This window comes from Pseudochaenichthys georgianus, chromosome 11 (genome assembly GCF_902827115.2).
Source record: "Pseudochaenichthys georgianus chromosome 11, fPseGeo1.2, whole genome shotgun sequence".
Taxonomy (NCBI): domain Eukaryota; kingdom Metazoa; phylum Chordata; class Actinopteri; order Perciformes; family Channichthyidae; genus Pseudochaenichthys; species Pseudochaenichthys georgianus.
In genome coordinates this window covers 19,596,045-19,612,743 of record NC_047513.1, presented here as the reverse complement: position 1 = coordinate 19,612,743, position 16,699 = coordinate 19,596,045, and the positions used below count along the sequence as shown (strand labels likewise).

The 16,699-nt window shown below is 42.3% G+C and overlaps 1 protein-coding gene across 2 annotated transcripts in view; it reads right to left on the bottom strand.

The window, feature by feature from the left end:
* The window catches only part of nup153 (nucleoporin 153), an 18,094-nt gene extending 2,034 nt beyond the window's left edge, over positions 1-16,060 (bottom strand). The window contains exons 1-20 of one of the 2 annotated variants that reach the window (XM_034094329.2): positions 15,935-16,060; positions 12,500-12,719; positions 12,088-12,363; positions 11,448-11,593; positions 9,831-9,959; positions 9,311-9,427; positions 9,131-9,175; positions 8,944-8,997; positions 7,593-7,733; positions 7,421-7,473; positions 7,135-7,270; positions 6,550-6,705; positions 6,348-6,446; positions 5,399-5,480; positions 5,205-5,306; positions 4,122-4,760; positions 3,786-3,965; positions 2,468-3,343; positions 1,429-1,860; positions 94-312 (exon numbers count right to left, since the gene is read on the bottom strand). In XM_034094329.2, the coding sequence (XP_033950220.2) occupies positions 94-312; positions 1,429-1,860; positions 2,468-3,343; positions 3,786-3,965; positions 4,122-4,760; positions 5,205-5,306; positions 5,399-5,480; positions 6,348-6,446; positions 6,550-6,705; positions 7,135-7,270; positions 7,421-7,473; positions 7,593-7,733; positions 8,944-8,997; positions 9,131-9,175; positions 9,311-9,427; positions 9,831-9,959; positions 11,448-11,593; positions 12,088-12,363; positions 12,500-12,719; positions 15,935-16,012 (4,180 nt within the window). In that variant the 5' untranslated portion in view covers positions 16,013-16,060. The remainder of the gene's footprint in view (positions 1-93; positions 313-1,428; positions 1,861-2,467; positions 3,344-3,785; positions 3,966-4,121; positions 4,761-5,204; positions 5,307-5,398; positions 5,481-6,347; positions 6,447-6,549; positions 6,706-7,134; positions 7,271-7,420; positions 7,474-7,592; positions 7,734-8,943; positions 8,998-9,130; positions 9,176-9,310; positions 9,428-9,830; positions 9,960-11,447; positions 11,594-12,087; positions 12,364-12,499; positions 12,720-15,934) is intronic. The other variant, XM_034094331.2, reaches the window with a different exon arrangement.
* Between the last annotated feature and the right edge of the window lie 639 nt (positions 16,061-16,699).

The window sequence follows — 16,699 nt, the reverse complement described above, 5'->3', positions numbered from 1 at the left end:
ATAACTGAACTCATGATAATCCTACTTTCACAAGAATCAGGAGGTACCACGGACCCCCTGAGGTTAAAGGAGAAATATATCTCAGTCACCCACCTGGTGCAGAATTAGCAGCGGCCCCAAAGACGGGTGTGGAGTTGTTCTGCTGCCCAAACACCGGGGCGGCGTTGGGTTTGGCTCCAAATGCAGGGGGCTGGGAGGGTGCGGCGGTGAAGGGAGATCCAAAGGTGGAGCCGAATGAAGGGGTCTGGTTCGCACCAAATCCAGCAGAGGGGGCCGAGCTGAACGCAAATGGAGAGGGAGCTGCAGACGGAGCTGTCAGAGGAAGAGAAAGGATTGAAAATATAAATACATGTACATTTTATAAATATAACAATATCGAATGTAAATGTTTGATCAGACACCATCATGCTATTTTCTGAAAATACCCACTATGAGCAAGTGTAATGGTTTGGTATATAAATAAATGCAAACATGTTTTTAGCTAAAACAAAGTCACTGCCAGAGAGTACTGAAGGGTTTTTCTCAATACATGAGGGCAAATATGAAACATGTATTTAAGTTCACTATTCAAATGCTATGAAAGGGATTACTGTAAATTATTTATGTTGTAAAGGTTTAAGTATAAAACAATGCTAATGCAATTTTAACAAATGTGAAACTTCCTTTTAGTAAAACTGTTTTAAAAACAATTTCTGAAGGTAACAAGTTTCAATGATTTAAATGTACTTATTAGTAGAACCGGTTCAGACATTATGCTTTTGCCTGCCATAACTATTAGGGATGTAACGATATATCGAATACTGCGATAAATAAATGTCTCAATACCGCCGTGAGACTGACAAAATCTACTGAGATTTTTTTTTAAATACATTCTTTTTAAAAAACCTTTATTTAACCAGGTGGTCCCATTGAGATCATTGATCTCTTTTTCAAGCGAGACCTATCCAACATGGCAGCAAGTAGGTTACAACATGAACATAAAACAACAGATAACACAAAAGGACATCGTATTTACAGGGCTACATGTACATACCTAGAGACATTGACAAGTACCAACAGTATATTTATATCTCGCCCTGTCAATAACCCTCACCTTCTTGGCAACAACTGTATGGTTTTTGAAGTGGTGGAGAGACAATGCACAGTTTGACCCACTGCTGTCACCCATGGCCAAAGCATATCTCTCTGTCCCAGCAACATCAGTACCAAGCAAGAGAGTTTTTTCCACACCAGGGGATATTGTAAACGCCCAAACATCCCAGCTTCTACCTGGAAATGTGGACGACTTTTTATCGCGATATTATCGTACCGTGTGTTTTTGGTATCGTTACATCCCTAATAACTATCACTCTAACTACCTTATTTATACTTTTTAGATTGTTAATACGCATTGTGTGACTGAATAAAAACACCACTGCGAACACAGACCTGCAGAAGAGGCAGCGGAGGGCGCAGCTGCTCCAAAGCCGAATGATGGAGCAGCAGCAGCAGCAGCAGCAGCAGCAGCAGCAGGAGGAGGAGCAGCGGCAGCAGGAGCACCGAAGAGGAAGGGCTGAGCCGGGGAGGAGATGGAGTTCAGGTTGACCGCTGATGGTGCCGCCGACTGGCTGTCCTGATTCTGGCCGAACAGGAAGGATTTGGCCGGAGGAGCGTCGGTGGAGGAGGCAGCAGGCTGACCGAACATTAAAGTGCTAGGAGCTGCGAAGGGAGCCTGAGTGGAGCTGCCGCTGCTGCTGCTGCTGCTGGGGGTGGAGGAGCCGAACAGAGTGGGCGTCGGGGTGGTGGATGTAGAGGTGGTGGAGTTGACGATGGGATTACCAGACATAAAGGAAAATGCTGGTTTGGGAGCAGCAGAAGAATCTATTGAGGGGAGAGAAAGGTTAACTATGATGTTATATAAATACCATACAGTGCAGTGGTTAAAGGGATAATTCGTCAACGTTTCACATCAAAGTGAGTTTACGACATTTATCACTGTACTTCTCACGGTTGTAAAATGTCTTCTCTGGGGAGCTTTCTCTGACTTGAGGAAATTATCTTGAGGGGAAAACACATTTTTATATGTTTATCTAAATTCTGCTTCGATCTTAACCAATATCCGAAATCTCCAAATTATGCAAGTAAACATTTTAAAACGATGAAGTCATATTTAAATAGTTTTGCTGAAAGAAATTGGCAATAATTGGAAAGTGAAACAACAACCTGATTCTGATGTAGCACACCCCTTAACAGCTCATTTTAAAACCCTTGACCAGCTTCAGCTAATTGACAACAAGCATATAATTAGAGGCCGATTCCTAACAGATGCGTAATAAGTGACCACAAGGACTGCTTAGATGAGAATATCATTCATAAAATTGTTGTGTCATCCACATTTCAGCATTTATTTAGGGAGAGAAAAGGTAAGCAAACTACAAAACAACTCAAAGATACTATCTAGAGCATCACTCTCCCAACTTTCTCTCACCTGCAGCACTCTGTCCAAAGGTGAAAGACGGGTTCGGGGCCTCTGCGGTAGTTGTTTCACTCTTGTCTGCTGGCTTGCCAAAGTTAAAAGTGGGTGGGGGTTGTTCTGTTGGAGCACTGGTCTTGCTGAAGGAGAATCCTCCAGTGGCGGCCGGTGCTGGAGCAGTCTCGGCATCTTTACTAGCAGCTCCGAAGAGGAAGCCGGATGGAGCCGAGGACGCGGCGGCTTCCTTCTTTTCCTCTGGCGTCCCAAAGGCAAAGGTGGGAGCAGCTGGCTCTTTGTCCGCCGCCTGTAGAGATCCCAACGTGGAGCCCCCCGGTGGTGTGGGGGTCGTTGAACTACGATCGCCCAATCTCCCAAATACAGACCCCTTACTTGAAGTTGAGTTTGTGGATGCGGTGTCATTTGATGATGCTGCGCTTTCACTTTTCTCTTGTGAAGATGAGGAGCTGTCGGGTGTTTTCTCTTCGGGTTTTGAAAGTCCAAAGGTGAAGCCGGTCTTAGAGAAGTTACTTTCTGTGCTAGAGGATCCGGTTCCAAACAGGATCCCACCGCTGGCTCCGAACTTAAACCCAGAACCTGCGGCAGGTGGGTCTGACTTTTTGTCATCACTAGAGGCATCCCCAAATGTAAAGCCCTCCGATGAGCTGCCAAACTTAAACCCCGAGGAGGCAGTAGTGTCGTTATATGTACTTTCTGATGGGACTCCAAATTTGAATCCACCTGACGATGAAGAGGAGGACTCTGTTAATGAGCCTCCAAACTTGAAACCTGCGGCTCCGGATCCCAAGGTACTGTCTGTTGTGCCAAACTTAAATCCTCCAGAAGTAGTGCCTGAAGTCCCACCAGCTGACGAACCGAAAGACGAACCAAAAGCTGAATGAAAACAACAGATAGAAAACATTGAAAAATGAAGTTATATTTCATAGGCTTAAAACAGTTGACAAGATTTTGTATGTTTATCTCAAAAGAAATAAAAACATACTTAGTATGTTTTCGTGTATTTGAATCAAACCAGGTCACAGCAACAAAATATACAAAATAAAACTAACCTGCGGCCCCGCAGCAGAAGCCTAGCCCGAGAGGTCAGCCCCGGAACGTTAAGCGGTCTACTGATATTTAGCGTCAACAAATAAATAAATGTTCCTTGTAAAATGCCTGATTTGATCGTAGTTGTCACAAGATTATTAACTCGAAGAAAGATTTCTTCACCCTACTCCAATATGATTAACATTATACAATAACTTATAGGAAAACGTGAGTAACACTCATTTACTTTTGAATTGTTGTTGCAATAAAAGCAGGTCGCCTTTGTTACCTTTGGGCTCCACAATAGCTCCAGGTTTGGCTGTCTGACAGGCCACACACTGTACATCAGCAGCCTTGTTCTGCACTAGACAGACGTCACATTCCCAGGCACCCTCTGGCTTCTTGAACACATCTCCAAACCCAATCAATGGAGCACTGCTGGCTAAAGAAGAGGCTGCTGCAGAGGCTCCTGTTGTGAGGATAAGGGGGGAAAAGATGCTTTACTGAACTAACAATTTTTTTTACATGAAGGAAAGTTAATGGCATTCTACTTTAACAAAAAACAATGATTCAGCATTTTGTAGAACATCAAATACCAACATTACCACGGTCCAGATCATATTACCTGGTTTGGCGCTGCTGCAGGCCACGCACTTTGTGTCCTCTGCCTTGTTTTCTACCATACATGTATCACATTCCCATGCTCCCTCAGCTTTTTTGAACTTGTCTCCAAATCCAGTAAACCCCGTAGAGACGGGGGCTGTGGGTAAGGATACAGTCTTTACAGCTGAGAAGGCAGAAGGAAGAGTCGTTGAGGGTTTAAGCCCTGTCCCAGGTTTGGCCGTTTCGCAGGCCACACATTTGACTGCATCAGGTTTGTTTAGAACTAGACACGTATCACAGTCCCAGGTTCCTGCGGATTTGGAGAACATGGTGCCAAAACCAGCAGATGTTGATGTGGTGGAGGAGCCGCTGCTCTCTACCACATCCGGGGTGGCTGTTAAAGGTTTACTGTCCATAGATTTGGGCTGTGAGGCACAACAGCACACACACTTGGTGTCCGATGGCTTGTTCTGCACCATGCAGACATCACAGCTCCAGCCTGGTGGAGCTTTGAACGCAGCACCAAAGCCTATTGATGTGAGGGAGGAGGTGGTTGTAGTGGTGGTGGAGGAGGAGAAGGAGGGGGCTGTTGATTGTGTTGAGCTCAGCTGGGGAGCTTCGTCTGGGGTTGGGGAGGTCCGAGCAACAGGAGAAGCAAAGCCTGGACGGAGTAGATCAATCAATCAATGTTTATTTATATAGCCCAATATCACAAATGTTACATTTGTCTCAGTGGTCTTCACAGTGTGTACAGAATATCAGTATGACAATACGACACCCTCTGTCCTTAGACCCTCACATCGTACAAGGAAAGACTTCCAAAGAAAACCCAGTTTAAAGGGAAAAATGGGAGAAACCTCAGGGAGAGCAACAGAGGAGGGATCCCTCTCCCAGGACGGACAGACGTGCAATAGATGCCGTGTGTAAATTGAAAAGATAATACATTTGCAACATAGGTAGTCCAAATGTTTGGAAATGCATGTGTGTATAATAGGAAGATGAATCCACGAGGATATCCATCCAGTAGAGTAAAGTATTAAGCAGTGAACAACATTTCTACACAAAACCAAACACTGTAGATGTGCAATGAGTTATCGGATCTTACCAGGTGCTTTGAGAAGATCCAGCACGCTGCCCTGCTTCAGGGTCTTGGCTGGTTTGAAAGGTCCTTCAAAGTCTTCTGTGCTTTTGCTTGGGGTTAACTTCACTGCAGAAAACATAACACAGAGATCAAACTTCAAGTTTTCTCAGGAAAGGCAAAGAATCATCGTTATGCTCAATGTAGGAAAACTGTCTTACCTGCGACTATGGGAGAGGCCAGGTTCCCATTTGACATGGAGGGACCCAACTTTGCTACAGGTGCACTAAAAGTGAATTCAGCCTACAAACAGGAAATAACAATTATTATCTATATGATGTAAATAGTTGTCTCCCTAATCAATAATGCTGCGTTCACACCAGACGCGATGCGAATATTTGCATCGCTCTAATTTCACCGCGGTTGTCAGCTGTGTTAACTTGCATCATTCAAACAAGATGCGCTGGCCAGGGGGCGGGGCTTATCTCCATGGAAATACTATGGTAGTTACCAACTACAACAAAATGAACATATTTTACCGTGATTTAATTGTAATACACATTTCAAAATGATGCCGAAGTAACATACTGATACCGGTTAGTAAAAACCATGAATTAATGCTTGACAAGTGTGCAGACAAAACGGCAGGCGAAAAACCTTTTAAAATGCGTGTTTTCTGAATGGAGACCGGATAGATCAGGCTAAACTCACAACACGTCCTAGAGACAGAAATAAACCAGTGACTGTATTCGCCATGACAGACAGTCTGTTTTGTACTTGTTTAACTTTTGTCCAGTTTATGAACAGATATGAGGAGCTGTGAGCTCTGTGTGGTAACAGCTAACGGCTGATGTTTTGGTTTTCTAATTCAACGTCAGGCTGAGATCCTCACCGCTGATTGGCTTTCGCAAGAACGCTTCACGCGAATTTGACGCTCGAGTTGGAAAAAATTGATTGGTTGTCGCGCCCCCCTTCAATCGTCTCAATCGCGCTGCGGCCTTCGCATCAACCGCTTCATTCGCATCAACCGCTTCATTCACGCCGTCGGAGCGAATTTGCATCTGTCCGCGTCTTTGTATTGACTTTACATGTAATCGTGCCGCCCCCAAAAAACGCATCGCGTCCGGTGTGAACGCAGCATAAGTTATCATTTTGAAAGTGTTTACTTACTGAGGGGGAAAGGGAAGGAGGACTACCAGCAGTTGCTTTGACAATGGGGGAGGAAAATGTAAATGGGACACAGGGAGGGGTCAAGGCTTTTGGTAGCTCCTGGAAAAAGAAAAATAACATTTTAAATGTGCATCAATTATGTTGTTAGCTATTCGCAGTATTTAGCAGCTTCTTTGTGGAATGAGACCATTTTAAGACCAACCTTATTCGTGACAGTCTCCTTAATGGGAGTCATTGGCATGAAGTTGGGGGTTGCACTGATGGTGGTTGTGGGAGGTGGGAGTGGGGAGGTAAAGCTGAAGGAAGGCATGGTGTGGATGGGAAGGGCGATGGTTGGTAGGTCCGGTAGCTCAGCCATCTAAAGTCACAAAACAAGGAGGAGTCAGAATCAGAGTCCTTTATGTGTCCCACAGCGGGGAAATGAACAACGGTACTGCAAACGGGGCGGGGCAAAAAAAAAAAGAAAGGCGAAAATAGTAGAAAGTACACATTTTATACGCGTTAATTACAAATATTTAAATAATAAGTACATGTCCATATTAAAAGAAAAATAAGTAGTAGCATTTAACATGAACATAGTTTTGAAATAATTGCATCAGTGTGTTTCATTTCAGAGTAGTCTTTTTTCAGACCAATGCTGAAATGAGATAACATCAATCTGAATGCATCAAGGCACATTATCTGTTTATTACCTCTCGGCCGGGCTTTAAAATAAGTGTGATACGGCCAGTGCATGAAAACTAGAATTGGGAGTTAATATATACAAAGTTTTGATGGAAAGCCTTACCTCTTCCTCATCAACGCGTTTAGAGGAAGGTCGTGCACTCATCCTCTCTCGCTTCATCTTCCCCCCCCCAGAGCCCACGCTGCTGGCTGCAGGCGTGCTGGACAGAGGATAGGCCGGGCCACTGGAACCCATTGTGCTATTAGAAGGGGTGGAGAGCAATAAGTCAAATAAATAAACATACAGGGATCGGTTTAAAATAACTATGAATGCTTTGATGAGGTTATATTGCCTTGCTGGTGTACTACATTAAGCTTCTTGCCTGATTAATTAGAGTAACATGTTTTACCTTTTAGATGGACCTGGGGTTGCTTCAGGTAGTTTCTGTGATTGTCTTGTGGGCTAAGGAAATAAAACAAACAGATTTATTATTTGCTTTGTACTCTATTTTTCTGCATGTAATGTAGAGGAATTGCATAGAGAAAATGTTGACAGTGTATAATAACGCATGAGTTTCTGACCGTGTCTCTGGGAGTCCTGTCCAGAGTTCGGCTCACCCCTCCAGGAGTCAGAGTCGGCCTAAACGACACAGAGCGGTTTCCTGACACCGACGCTGCAGCAGGAACCATGAGCTTCTGCACCGGGGGGAGGGAGGGCTCCATCTGACAGAAAGAAAAGGTGTTCAAAAAAGATAAGAATAACAATCACCAAAGTAGGCGGTGCTTTAGTATTTGTCTTATTGTGTCGAACATAGCTGGTTTATGCTTCTTAACTCAAACATAAACCGTGTCCTCAATGGTGATCTGTAACATTTAGAGTTTGTATTTCATTTACCTAGCGGGCAGGCCTGTTGTAAATCTGATCAGGCTTTGGTTACACAGACACTGCTGTGATTCTTTCTCTTGTTTGCAAAAATATAATTATTAAAAACAGAAAAGCTTTGTATGAATCTAAGTCACATTTCTTTAATTCTTTAAAGAAACAAATGATGACACTTTGTAGAAGGGTGGAGCATGGGCCAAGGAATATTCTTCACATTTGAGTCAAATCATATGGCAGGTACAATAACTATTTTTCACTTTTTGAAACTGAGGTTTGCACTCTGCAGGGGCCTTTGCTTTTTTATGCTATTTTTTTTTAATAAACTATTAGCTAATAAATTGTTATTAGAACGCAAAATATCGGTTTTGACAAAGAAACCTAGGGTTGGTTGGAGTATATTTTGGACACAGCTAAAGCATACATAGCAGTTACACAGCAGGCTCTCTTGCTTTGGACCTGTGAGGGTCAATACACCATTGTTCAGATTTACAAAGCAGCTGTCGCAGCTGGTAAAGCCTGACAGTTATTACTGAGGACAAGTCCAGAGCTGGCACAATTTAACAATGGACTACACTTAAGCCACTGCACTCATAAACACACCATTTCAAAAGCCACATACATCTTAGAGTATAGTTCACTTTTGCCTACAAGCACTTGCGCATATAAACACACAGGCGCACACACAAACACACACTGTGGTGAACAGCTGTGTCCCAGCCAAAGAGCCTGGTGTACAAGGCCAACAGACAGTAGGACAGGAAGTGGCAGAAAGACAAACGGCCACAAGTGCTGCTGGGCTTGCACAAATCTATCTTTGTTCATATCAAAAAGACTTGAGCCTGACGAAAAAACACTAAGCAGAAAACACAAGTGGAGCTTAGTTGTTGACGTGCATACACAGATTAACCTTTGGGTCATTCAGGGACAAATATGAAGCAATCATCATAACATCAGGAAAACAAGGCATATAAAGATAGACACACACAAATGGTTTTAGAGAAACCAGGCAGGAGAAAATGCTGTCACATGAATCTTAAAATCTGTACTTACACGTTTCTTTTTCGACTGATAATGTGAAACATCTAGATTTGAACCATCCATTGACTGCAAAGAAAAAAAATTAATGTAAGAAAATGTGTTAATTGTTGAGGAAAATCAAGTTATCACAAACAGCAATTGATGTAAAATGAGCGGCTTCAAACTAATGTTTTTTTGTCAATATATGAAAAGCTCTTACTGCTGAACGGGGGGACGAGGCAGCCGATGGGATTCTCCTTGCATCCTTTAGAAAATAAACCGTTTACATTACTGTGTTCATTTGCAAAATATAAAATGTCTTACCACTGTCACACTTTGAGATGAAATTTGAACAGAGGAGAGGATTATTTGTGTGTGTGTGTGTGTGTGTTGTACTCACAGCGAGGGGGCTGGACATGCGCTCCAGGGACTGAAGGATGCGCCTGGCTGTGGCGCTGGTCACCCCACAGGGCTGAGCCCCAGCAGGCTTGGCCTTGATCTGTCTCCTCACTGGGGCCTACAGATCAGATGAGGTCATTTAGTCTCCATTTATATTAACAATATTCCCGTCACATGCATGCTATGACTTCAGTGCTCACACAGAAAAATGCTGCCAAACTTTACAAGCTACAAATGATAAGCTGCATATATTTCTGTATATTAACTATTATATAATCTTTAGAATTAGATTCCAGCGGAGGTCGCTTAAGGATTGTTTGAGTCTGATGTGATCAAAACCTTCATTTTCATCACACCAGACTTTACAACACGGGTATGATCAAAACCTTCACCACACCAGTGTTGTAGAGTTCAAAGTCAAAATGTATAGAAAAAGACAGCTTTACATTCATTAACTTCTTTGTTGAATATCTAACTCGGCATTGAGAAGTTTCTAACGTGTGTGTTTCTCACTAGCTCACCTGGTACGGTGTTCCAGGACGACCTCGAGCGCTCCTGACTGCCGCTGCCCCCCCGTACATGGTCTTCCCGGGGTAGAAGGGGGAATCTCCGAGCTGGCTGGAGTTCAGCACTGTGCTGTTTAATGACGACTGGAAGAGAGGGTTAAATCACATTACTTAAGGATTGAGGGATTGAATGTATGATACAAGAGCAAGTAGGTTAAGGTAGCCAAACAAACTATAATATAATCAAAGATATCTGCCCTTTTCACTAGAGGTCGACCGATAATCCGCATTTGACCGATTATCGGTATCGGCCTTTTTTTTTTTTTAAATCAAATTGCCGATAAAACTTTGGCTCTGGTGCGGTCGTTTCTCGAGCTGCAGTCACCACTCTGTGTACACGAGCAATGTCCCGCCCACAGTGCTATCTGATAGGCTATTACTAAAGTGTCAATCAACACTGAAGATTTTCCGGGCGGGAGCCAGCCAGAGAGGCGGGACCTTCTCAGATTACAGGCAGTGCGAAAGAACGCAGACACAGAAAGAAGCAAGCAGCAGCGCTGAGCGGCAGAGCCATACATGTGTTTCGAAGGTAAATCAGTTGAAAGCCGAAGTTCAATAAACATCCCAATCCCCTATGCTGAAGTTACAAAAACACCACGATCTTATGATCCAATTCTATCAGTTTCCCAGTTACACAGGGACGCGGGAAGTCAGTCAGAGTTGGGGGTGCGTGCAGCGTCTCGCAGCGGAGTAACTGTGGTGCGGAGGGGGGGGGCTGCGAGTGGAGCTTCGCAGTTTTTCAGGTTGATATGTGAAGCTCATTAGCTAGCCAACATGTATCTAACAAATGTTTAGCAAAATATTAGAAGTGAGGCTACTAGACTAACGTTAGGTCTACTGTAATAGCCTCACTTTTAATATTTTGCAAAACATTAGCTAGCACTAGTGTTTTGCAGTTGCTAGCAGTTTATTGGGATGTTATGCTAGATAGACAGACATTGTTTTGATATAATAAATTAAGCATTATTGTCAGTTAAGCATGTCAGCCTGCAGCCCCACTTTTAACTCTCTGTCTCTCTCTCTAACTCATAGCAGATGGCTGCACTAAAGAAAAGGGCACAGAGAGGAAACCAGTTGTAAGATGTTTAAAAGTTCATTAAACATAATATATGCTTAAATGCATTTCAAAGAAGTTGTGTTGGAGTTTGTGTTATTCTACATTTTGACACCAAGATTTTCTGATTTTACTGCAAATGTATATCGGTTATCGGTCTCCTTGATTACTAATAATCGGTATCGGCCTTGAAAAAGCCATATCGGTCGATCCCTACTTTTCACGCATAAAAAACTAGCCTTTTCTTTTGCAAATGAAGTCATGTCAAATATTTGTATCTATGAATATTTAAATATATAACCAGCAAATGGGGTTTGGCTCAAAATGGTATTGTTACTCTGAAGATCTTTTTATAATTGTCATTCTTGGTAGAAGTCTTAATGAGAATGCACACTAAAGCAGTTGTTCATACTGAGACTGGTGTCTGGCATGCAGCAAGAAGGAGATGTACAACATGTTGATCACAAATCTGCTCTCACAGCATGCGTTGCTCAGTAACTTGATGAACAGATACTCACATTGGAGGAAGTTCCAAATACAGACAGGTTGAAAGCAGGCCTTTTCAGACTGGACTGGTGAGCATGATGAGAGCCGTGAGAGTGTGTTCTGTCCGTCTCTGGGGACCAAAGTTGTGGAAGTGATGCTGTTTTGGAAGTGGGAACATCTGTTTAAGACATGCAAAATACGAACAAAATATAAACTTAGTGGCCCGATCTATACAACCCATGATTGAGCTAATCCATACATGAGGGAAAGAAAGCTGCCTACACCAGCCTGTAAAAACTGAAACAATATATTTCCTACATATTTCCATTTTAGTGGAATCAAAACAGGATGCCAAAGATATATTACTATGTTGGTTCAATCTTTTCAGATAGATTATCCTCATGGTAACAACATACTATAACGTTTTTGAGGATAAAGGTGTGAGGTCATGTCCCACAAAAAACATCTTTCAGTGGTTATCAATGGGAGTCAATTATTAGAGTTCAACAGTAACCAGTCTACAGACAATGATTTTTCTGTGTATAGTATCTTCAATAAACTTAATTCTGAAGAGTTAAATATATATCACCCCTTAAAATTACATTTCTATGAACATTAAATTGATCACTTTAATAACATTTGGTTATGTTCCCTCAAACTCTCTTACTTTACCTTTTTCTGAGGCGCGGGAGGAGAATCCGCTAGTGGTGGAGATGTTATCATCTTCGTGCTGCGATAGGTTGTCCTTGATTTCTTTGACCAAGGAGAAGCCTGTGGAAAAGGGTCCAGGAGCAGAGGAGGTGGAGGGTTGGGAGAATAGGTTGCTGGGGGACCCCAGGGTCGGGGAAGAGGCATCCAGTGGGGGAAAGTGGAGATGGGAACGACTCAGAGGTGGCCGAGAAAGCACATACTCCTGAAAGTTCAGGGAAGCCCGGCTGGTTGAAGGCTCTGGTTGAGAGAAGGAAAAGTCAGAGGTGAGCAGGATGGTAAAGTTAACAACACAAAATAAGTGCAAAATATAGGAATTCCTTCGCGTAGGACATCAAATGTTTTGATGAGATGTGACGCTGACTGAGTCGCTCACCTGTGTTACTGGTGCTTGGTTCTGGGGAGTCTCGTCCATCAAGCAGAGGAGGGCCCTCTTCGCTGCCATTGGGAGGAGGAGGAGTCTGGCAGTTCTGCTCCATCCCCAGTCCATCTCCTCCTCCTCCTTCAGGAGCATCTTCCTTCTTGAAGTATTTCTGCAGCCAGGAAGGAACGATGCTCTTTACTGTGTCCGTCACTCGACTGATGATGCCTGACGGCTGCAGAAAAAAGAAACACGAGGAAGTCGTAAAAAAAAAGTTGAAATGAGCGAGAAGCAGACATGAATGCATATCAGCAAAATGAAGTACCACTAACTCAGGCCACTACTTGTAGTACAAGGTCCTCATCAGATTGAAATTCTCTTATCAATCAGCAATGGAATAGAATCGATGCTTTTAAATTAACGCTGCATACTCGAACACTTATGCTACATGAATCTTATGGATTTGTTTTTCAACTACTAAACTGAGTAAAAGAGAAAAGATAAGATGCTGGTGCTATATTTATTCGGTTTTCAAGAATATTGAATTTGAAGATAAACAATTCCCCTTAATTTAAATCGTTATAATCACACACAGCAGTTGCAAAACACAGCAATCAACACCGCATTTTATTATTAGAATCAGCTGCACAGACCCACTTGCAATGAGAGGACGTAAGTCCTCCCCAGTGCAAAGCAAAAAAGAAGCCAAGTATGACAGCGTGCAACTGGGTCAGGCGCTGTGTTTGCTTCTGTGAAGCAAAGAGCCAGTGACGCTGGTCTGCTCTGTACTGAGGTTGAGATGAAATCCAGTCAATACGGATTAATCTTGTCTCTTACGGAACATATCAAAAGTAGCCTAGTTTACAGGTACTCGTTATCTAAAAAGCCCATAAATGTATCGGCCTATTAAAGGGAAGGGTGTATTGGAGAGCATTGAACAAGACAATGTAAAACTTTTGACTGGTTTATCTAGTTTTCTTTTATTCTCAAAATGTATTTATTTAGCTCTTTGATTTTTAGAGTTGGACCTCTTCATATTTTGGCTATGCTGTCCAATGTTCTTGTGACTAGAGAGCAGAAAGATAAGGCAGAGTTGAGTGAAGGGGTTAGCTAGCGGTTGTATCACTACATGTTCACACTGTATAACCCATGGAAGCTTTCAACTCCTGATAAGAGCCATATGTGGCCCCAAGTTTGCTGCTTATCTAGACAAATACACATGTGAGCCATCCTGCACTTTAACCTTAGTGCACACAAGTTCAACTAGTCATGGGCAAGTGTACAATCCACCCCAGTACTAGTTTACGTAGCTCTACTATAGCTATTGTTGTAAGGATTTAAGGGTGCCACATTTCTGCTGTGGGCAAGGTCATGTGACTCAAGGATATGTTGTCATTATCAGTGCTCTCTCTGAAAGCTATCATGTAAAACTGCCGGGTTAGTAAAAGCTTAGTCGATCAGTGCATACATGTTTTTACAATAACCAATGTGATGCATCTTCTTCACACCTCAACATCTTAAAGTCAGCTTCATTGTCACATATTGGCCGTCACGTGATGAGGTAATTATTGATTAGAAAGACTCAATTTTCTCAGTAAGCAAACCCACACCTTGCTACATGAATCAAGACAATGATGGCATAAACAATGCATGTCTTATCATGCTCCTGCTTTTTAACCAGTGTTTTGTGAACTGAATACAGCAACCTCATATGGATAACTGTACATAAAATGTGGATGTTAAATGTTTTGGGCTGAATTTAGTCCAGACCTTTTCTTATGAACTTCAGACACTTCCACATTATTTGCCATTTACACAGATGTATGAGCATTAGCAGATGTAATCATGACTCCAATGTCATGATGGAGACGCTGTTCAACTCATTTATTAAAAAATAAATATTACATGTTCATGTTTGTCAGTTTGTTGTTGGCATAAATGCATTAGTCCAGTCAAATCCCTAATAATAGAATATTTAGATTGTTGATAAAGTGGGATATTGTGTCAGGACTTGGTTGATGAAACGACAGGCCAAGTCAGCAACCTCTGTTTGACATTACATGACTGTGGTGTGTATAGCTGCTGAAGCAATTTCACTAAGCCCTGTATTCCCTAAGTTGACAATTAATTAGGTCAACTTCAACTCTGCACAAATTTGTGTTCACAATTTAACAGTTTTTATGAACTTTATAGTTATTTAGCAAGCTGCCGTTTTCTGTGCATTTTTGCTAAGAACTGTTTGTAATTGTATATGGATTAAGGTAGAGCAAGAAGTGTGACATGATGGTACCAATATATAAACCCCCATATGCTTTCTATAGTTTATATAATCTACTTAGTTCATTATGAATATATATATTGTATGTGATGGGCTAACAAGTATTTAATACAAAGTGCAGATATCAATCATAAACAATGACTATCCATTCAAATCTTGTTGTGCAGATATCAATCATAAACAATGACTATCCATTCAAATCTTGTTGTGTGATATTGAGTGATACTTGATAACCTTAAACATAATCACAATGATCATGAAAACCACTTTCACTAGTACAACTATTGTCAAAGAAACTCCATGGCCTTAAAAAAAAAAAAAGAAGCTTTCTGTCCGATAACTACCACAATAAACTGGCATTAATATCAACAACCTCCCAATATTCTACGTAAGGAGTGCAAAATAGTTAATCGAATCTGCCATGTATAAATCCAGATACAGCTTGTCCACTGTAACATTAAAAGGTGGTTTAAAGAGAACATTTGCTGATGTCCAGGCGGCAAGTGGAGTCCCCTCATGCAGCCATGTGGATTCATCCGATGCTTCCTGCGCAATCCAACTGGCTGAGATTCGGCTAACGTAAGCTAGCCTAACAACCACATTGATTCCCGGCAGACCCGAAAGAAACACAATCTTAAGATCTAAATACACGCAATGCGGCTACCCGTAGCTATGGAAGGGTGTAGTTCATCACAATGTCACTTCTCCCTGTGACGCCGTGAGGACTTAAAAACTTAAGAAGCGAAGACAACAATACGTTGCTCGCTAATGCTAGCCTTCTAGCTAGTTAGCATTAGCTACTTCTTTGCTAACACTTCTAATCTACTTCTTTGCTAACTTAGCTAGCAGCTAATAACCTGCTAATAGAGCTGACGTTGGTCATTACAACGAGTCATGTGTGCAGTTGCACATGACCAAATAGTGGGTAACTAGTCTAAACGACTCACTGTGCAGTGATTTAACCTGTCAAGTCCGTCTGATTTTGCTAACATATAAGCCAACTCACTAGCATTTCATCTACATGCTAGCAGCGCGTGGAGGCCACGAGCGCTAACAGCAGGCCATGAAATCTCTCTAACAAAACAAAAACAAGAGCTAAGACATAATGGCACCGCAATCACCATGACGTCCTCAAAACGGGCCTTAAATACGAACACTTTCACTGGGTTTACCTGTTTACTCTTGGCGTAAGGTTTAGAGGCGATGTGATATCTCCTGCTTCTAATTTTCCCTCCACCCGTGGCCGCCATGGCTCTTTCGTCTGAGTGTCTATCGGTGTTTCGGCGCCGGATAGCTGTCATCGAGCACAGCGGCCACACACACAAAGGAACTCTGGGAAATGTAGTAGCTGAACGTAACAAAGAGGAAAGGTTTGACAGGACGTTGTTCCACATGGCTTTATCATAGGGTTCTTTTTGTGTAATTGTTACTGAACAATTTGACATGTTTTTTTTTAAATACCTTACCCACCATACTGACGGTCAATTCATTGATCGATTTTTTTTCAAATAAATCATGGAATGTTTAAAGATAGGGTAGGTAATTCACTTCAGAAACACTTTTTGTTATATTGAATGAATACATTAAAATGCTTTGACAATAAATACACATATCATTTTCATCTGTGTGGAAGCCGTGGCGCTGTAAAAAGCAAGTCCAATTATCTGCCTCGGCCCGCGGCAGATAATTGGATGGCCTACCTGCCTGTCAGCCTTCCATCTCGTGCACAAACTTATCTCGTGCCCTCATTGGTCATGTGCGCGTTCGTGTTTGTTGGAGCCGAGGGGCTCTGTAAGGAAGTCTGAAGGAAGGGGCAGATTTGTTTCGGTTGTGTACTTTCAAATTCTAGCTTTCTCGAGCTGGTTTCTCCATTCTTACCTTTAAGTAGCAAAAACGCAGTCTTTTTAGAAGACAAAACTGGTTAATGTTTTAATAAC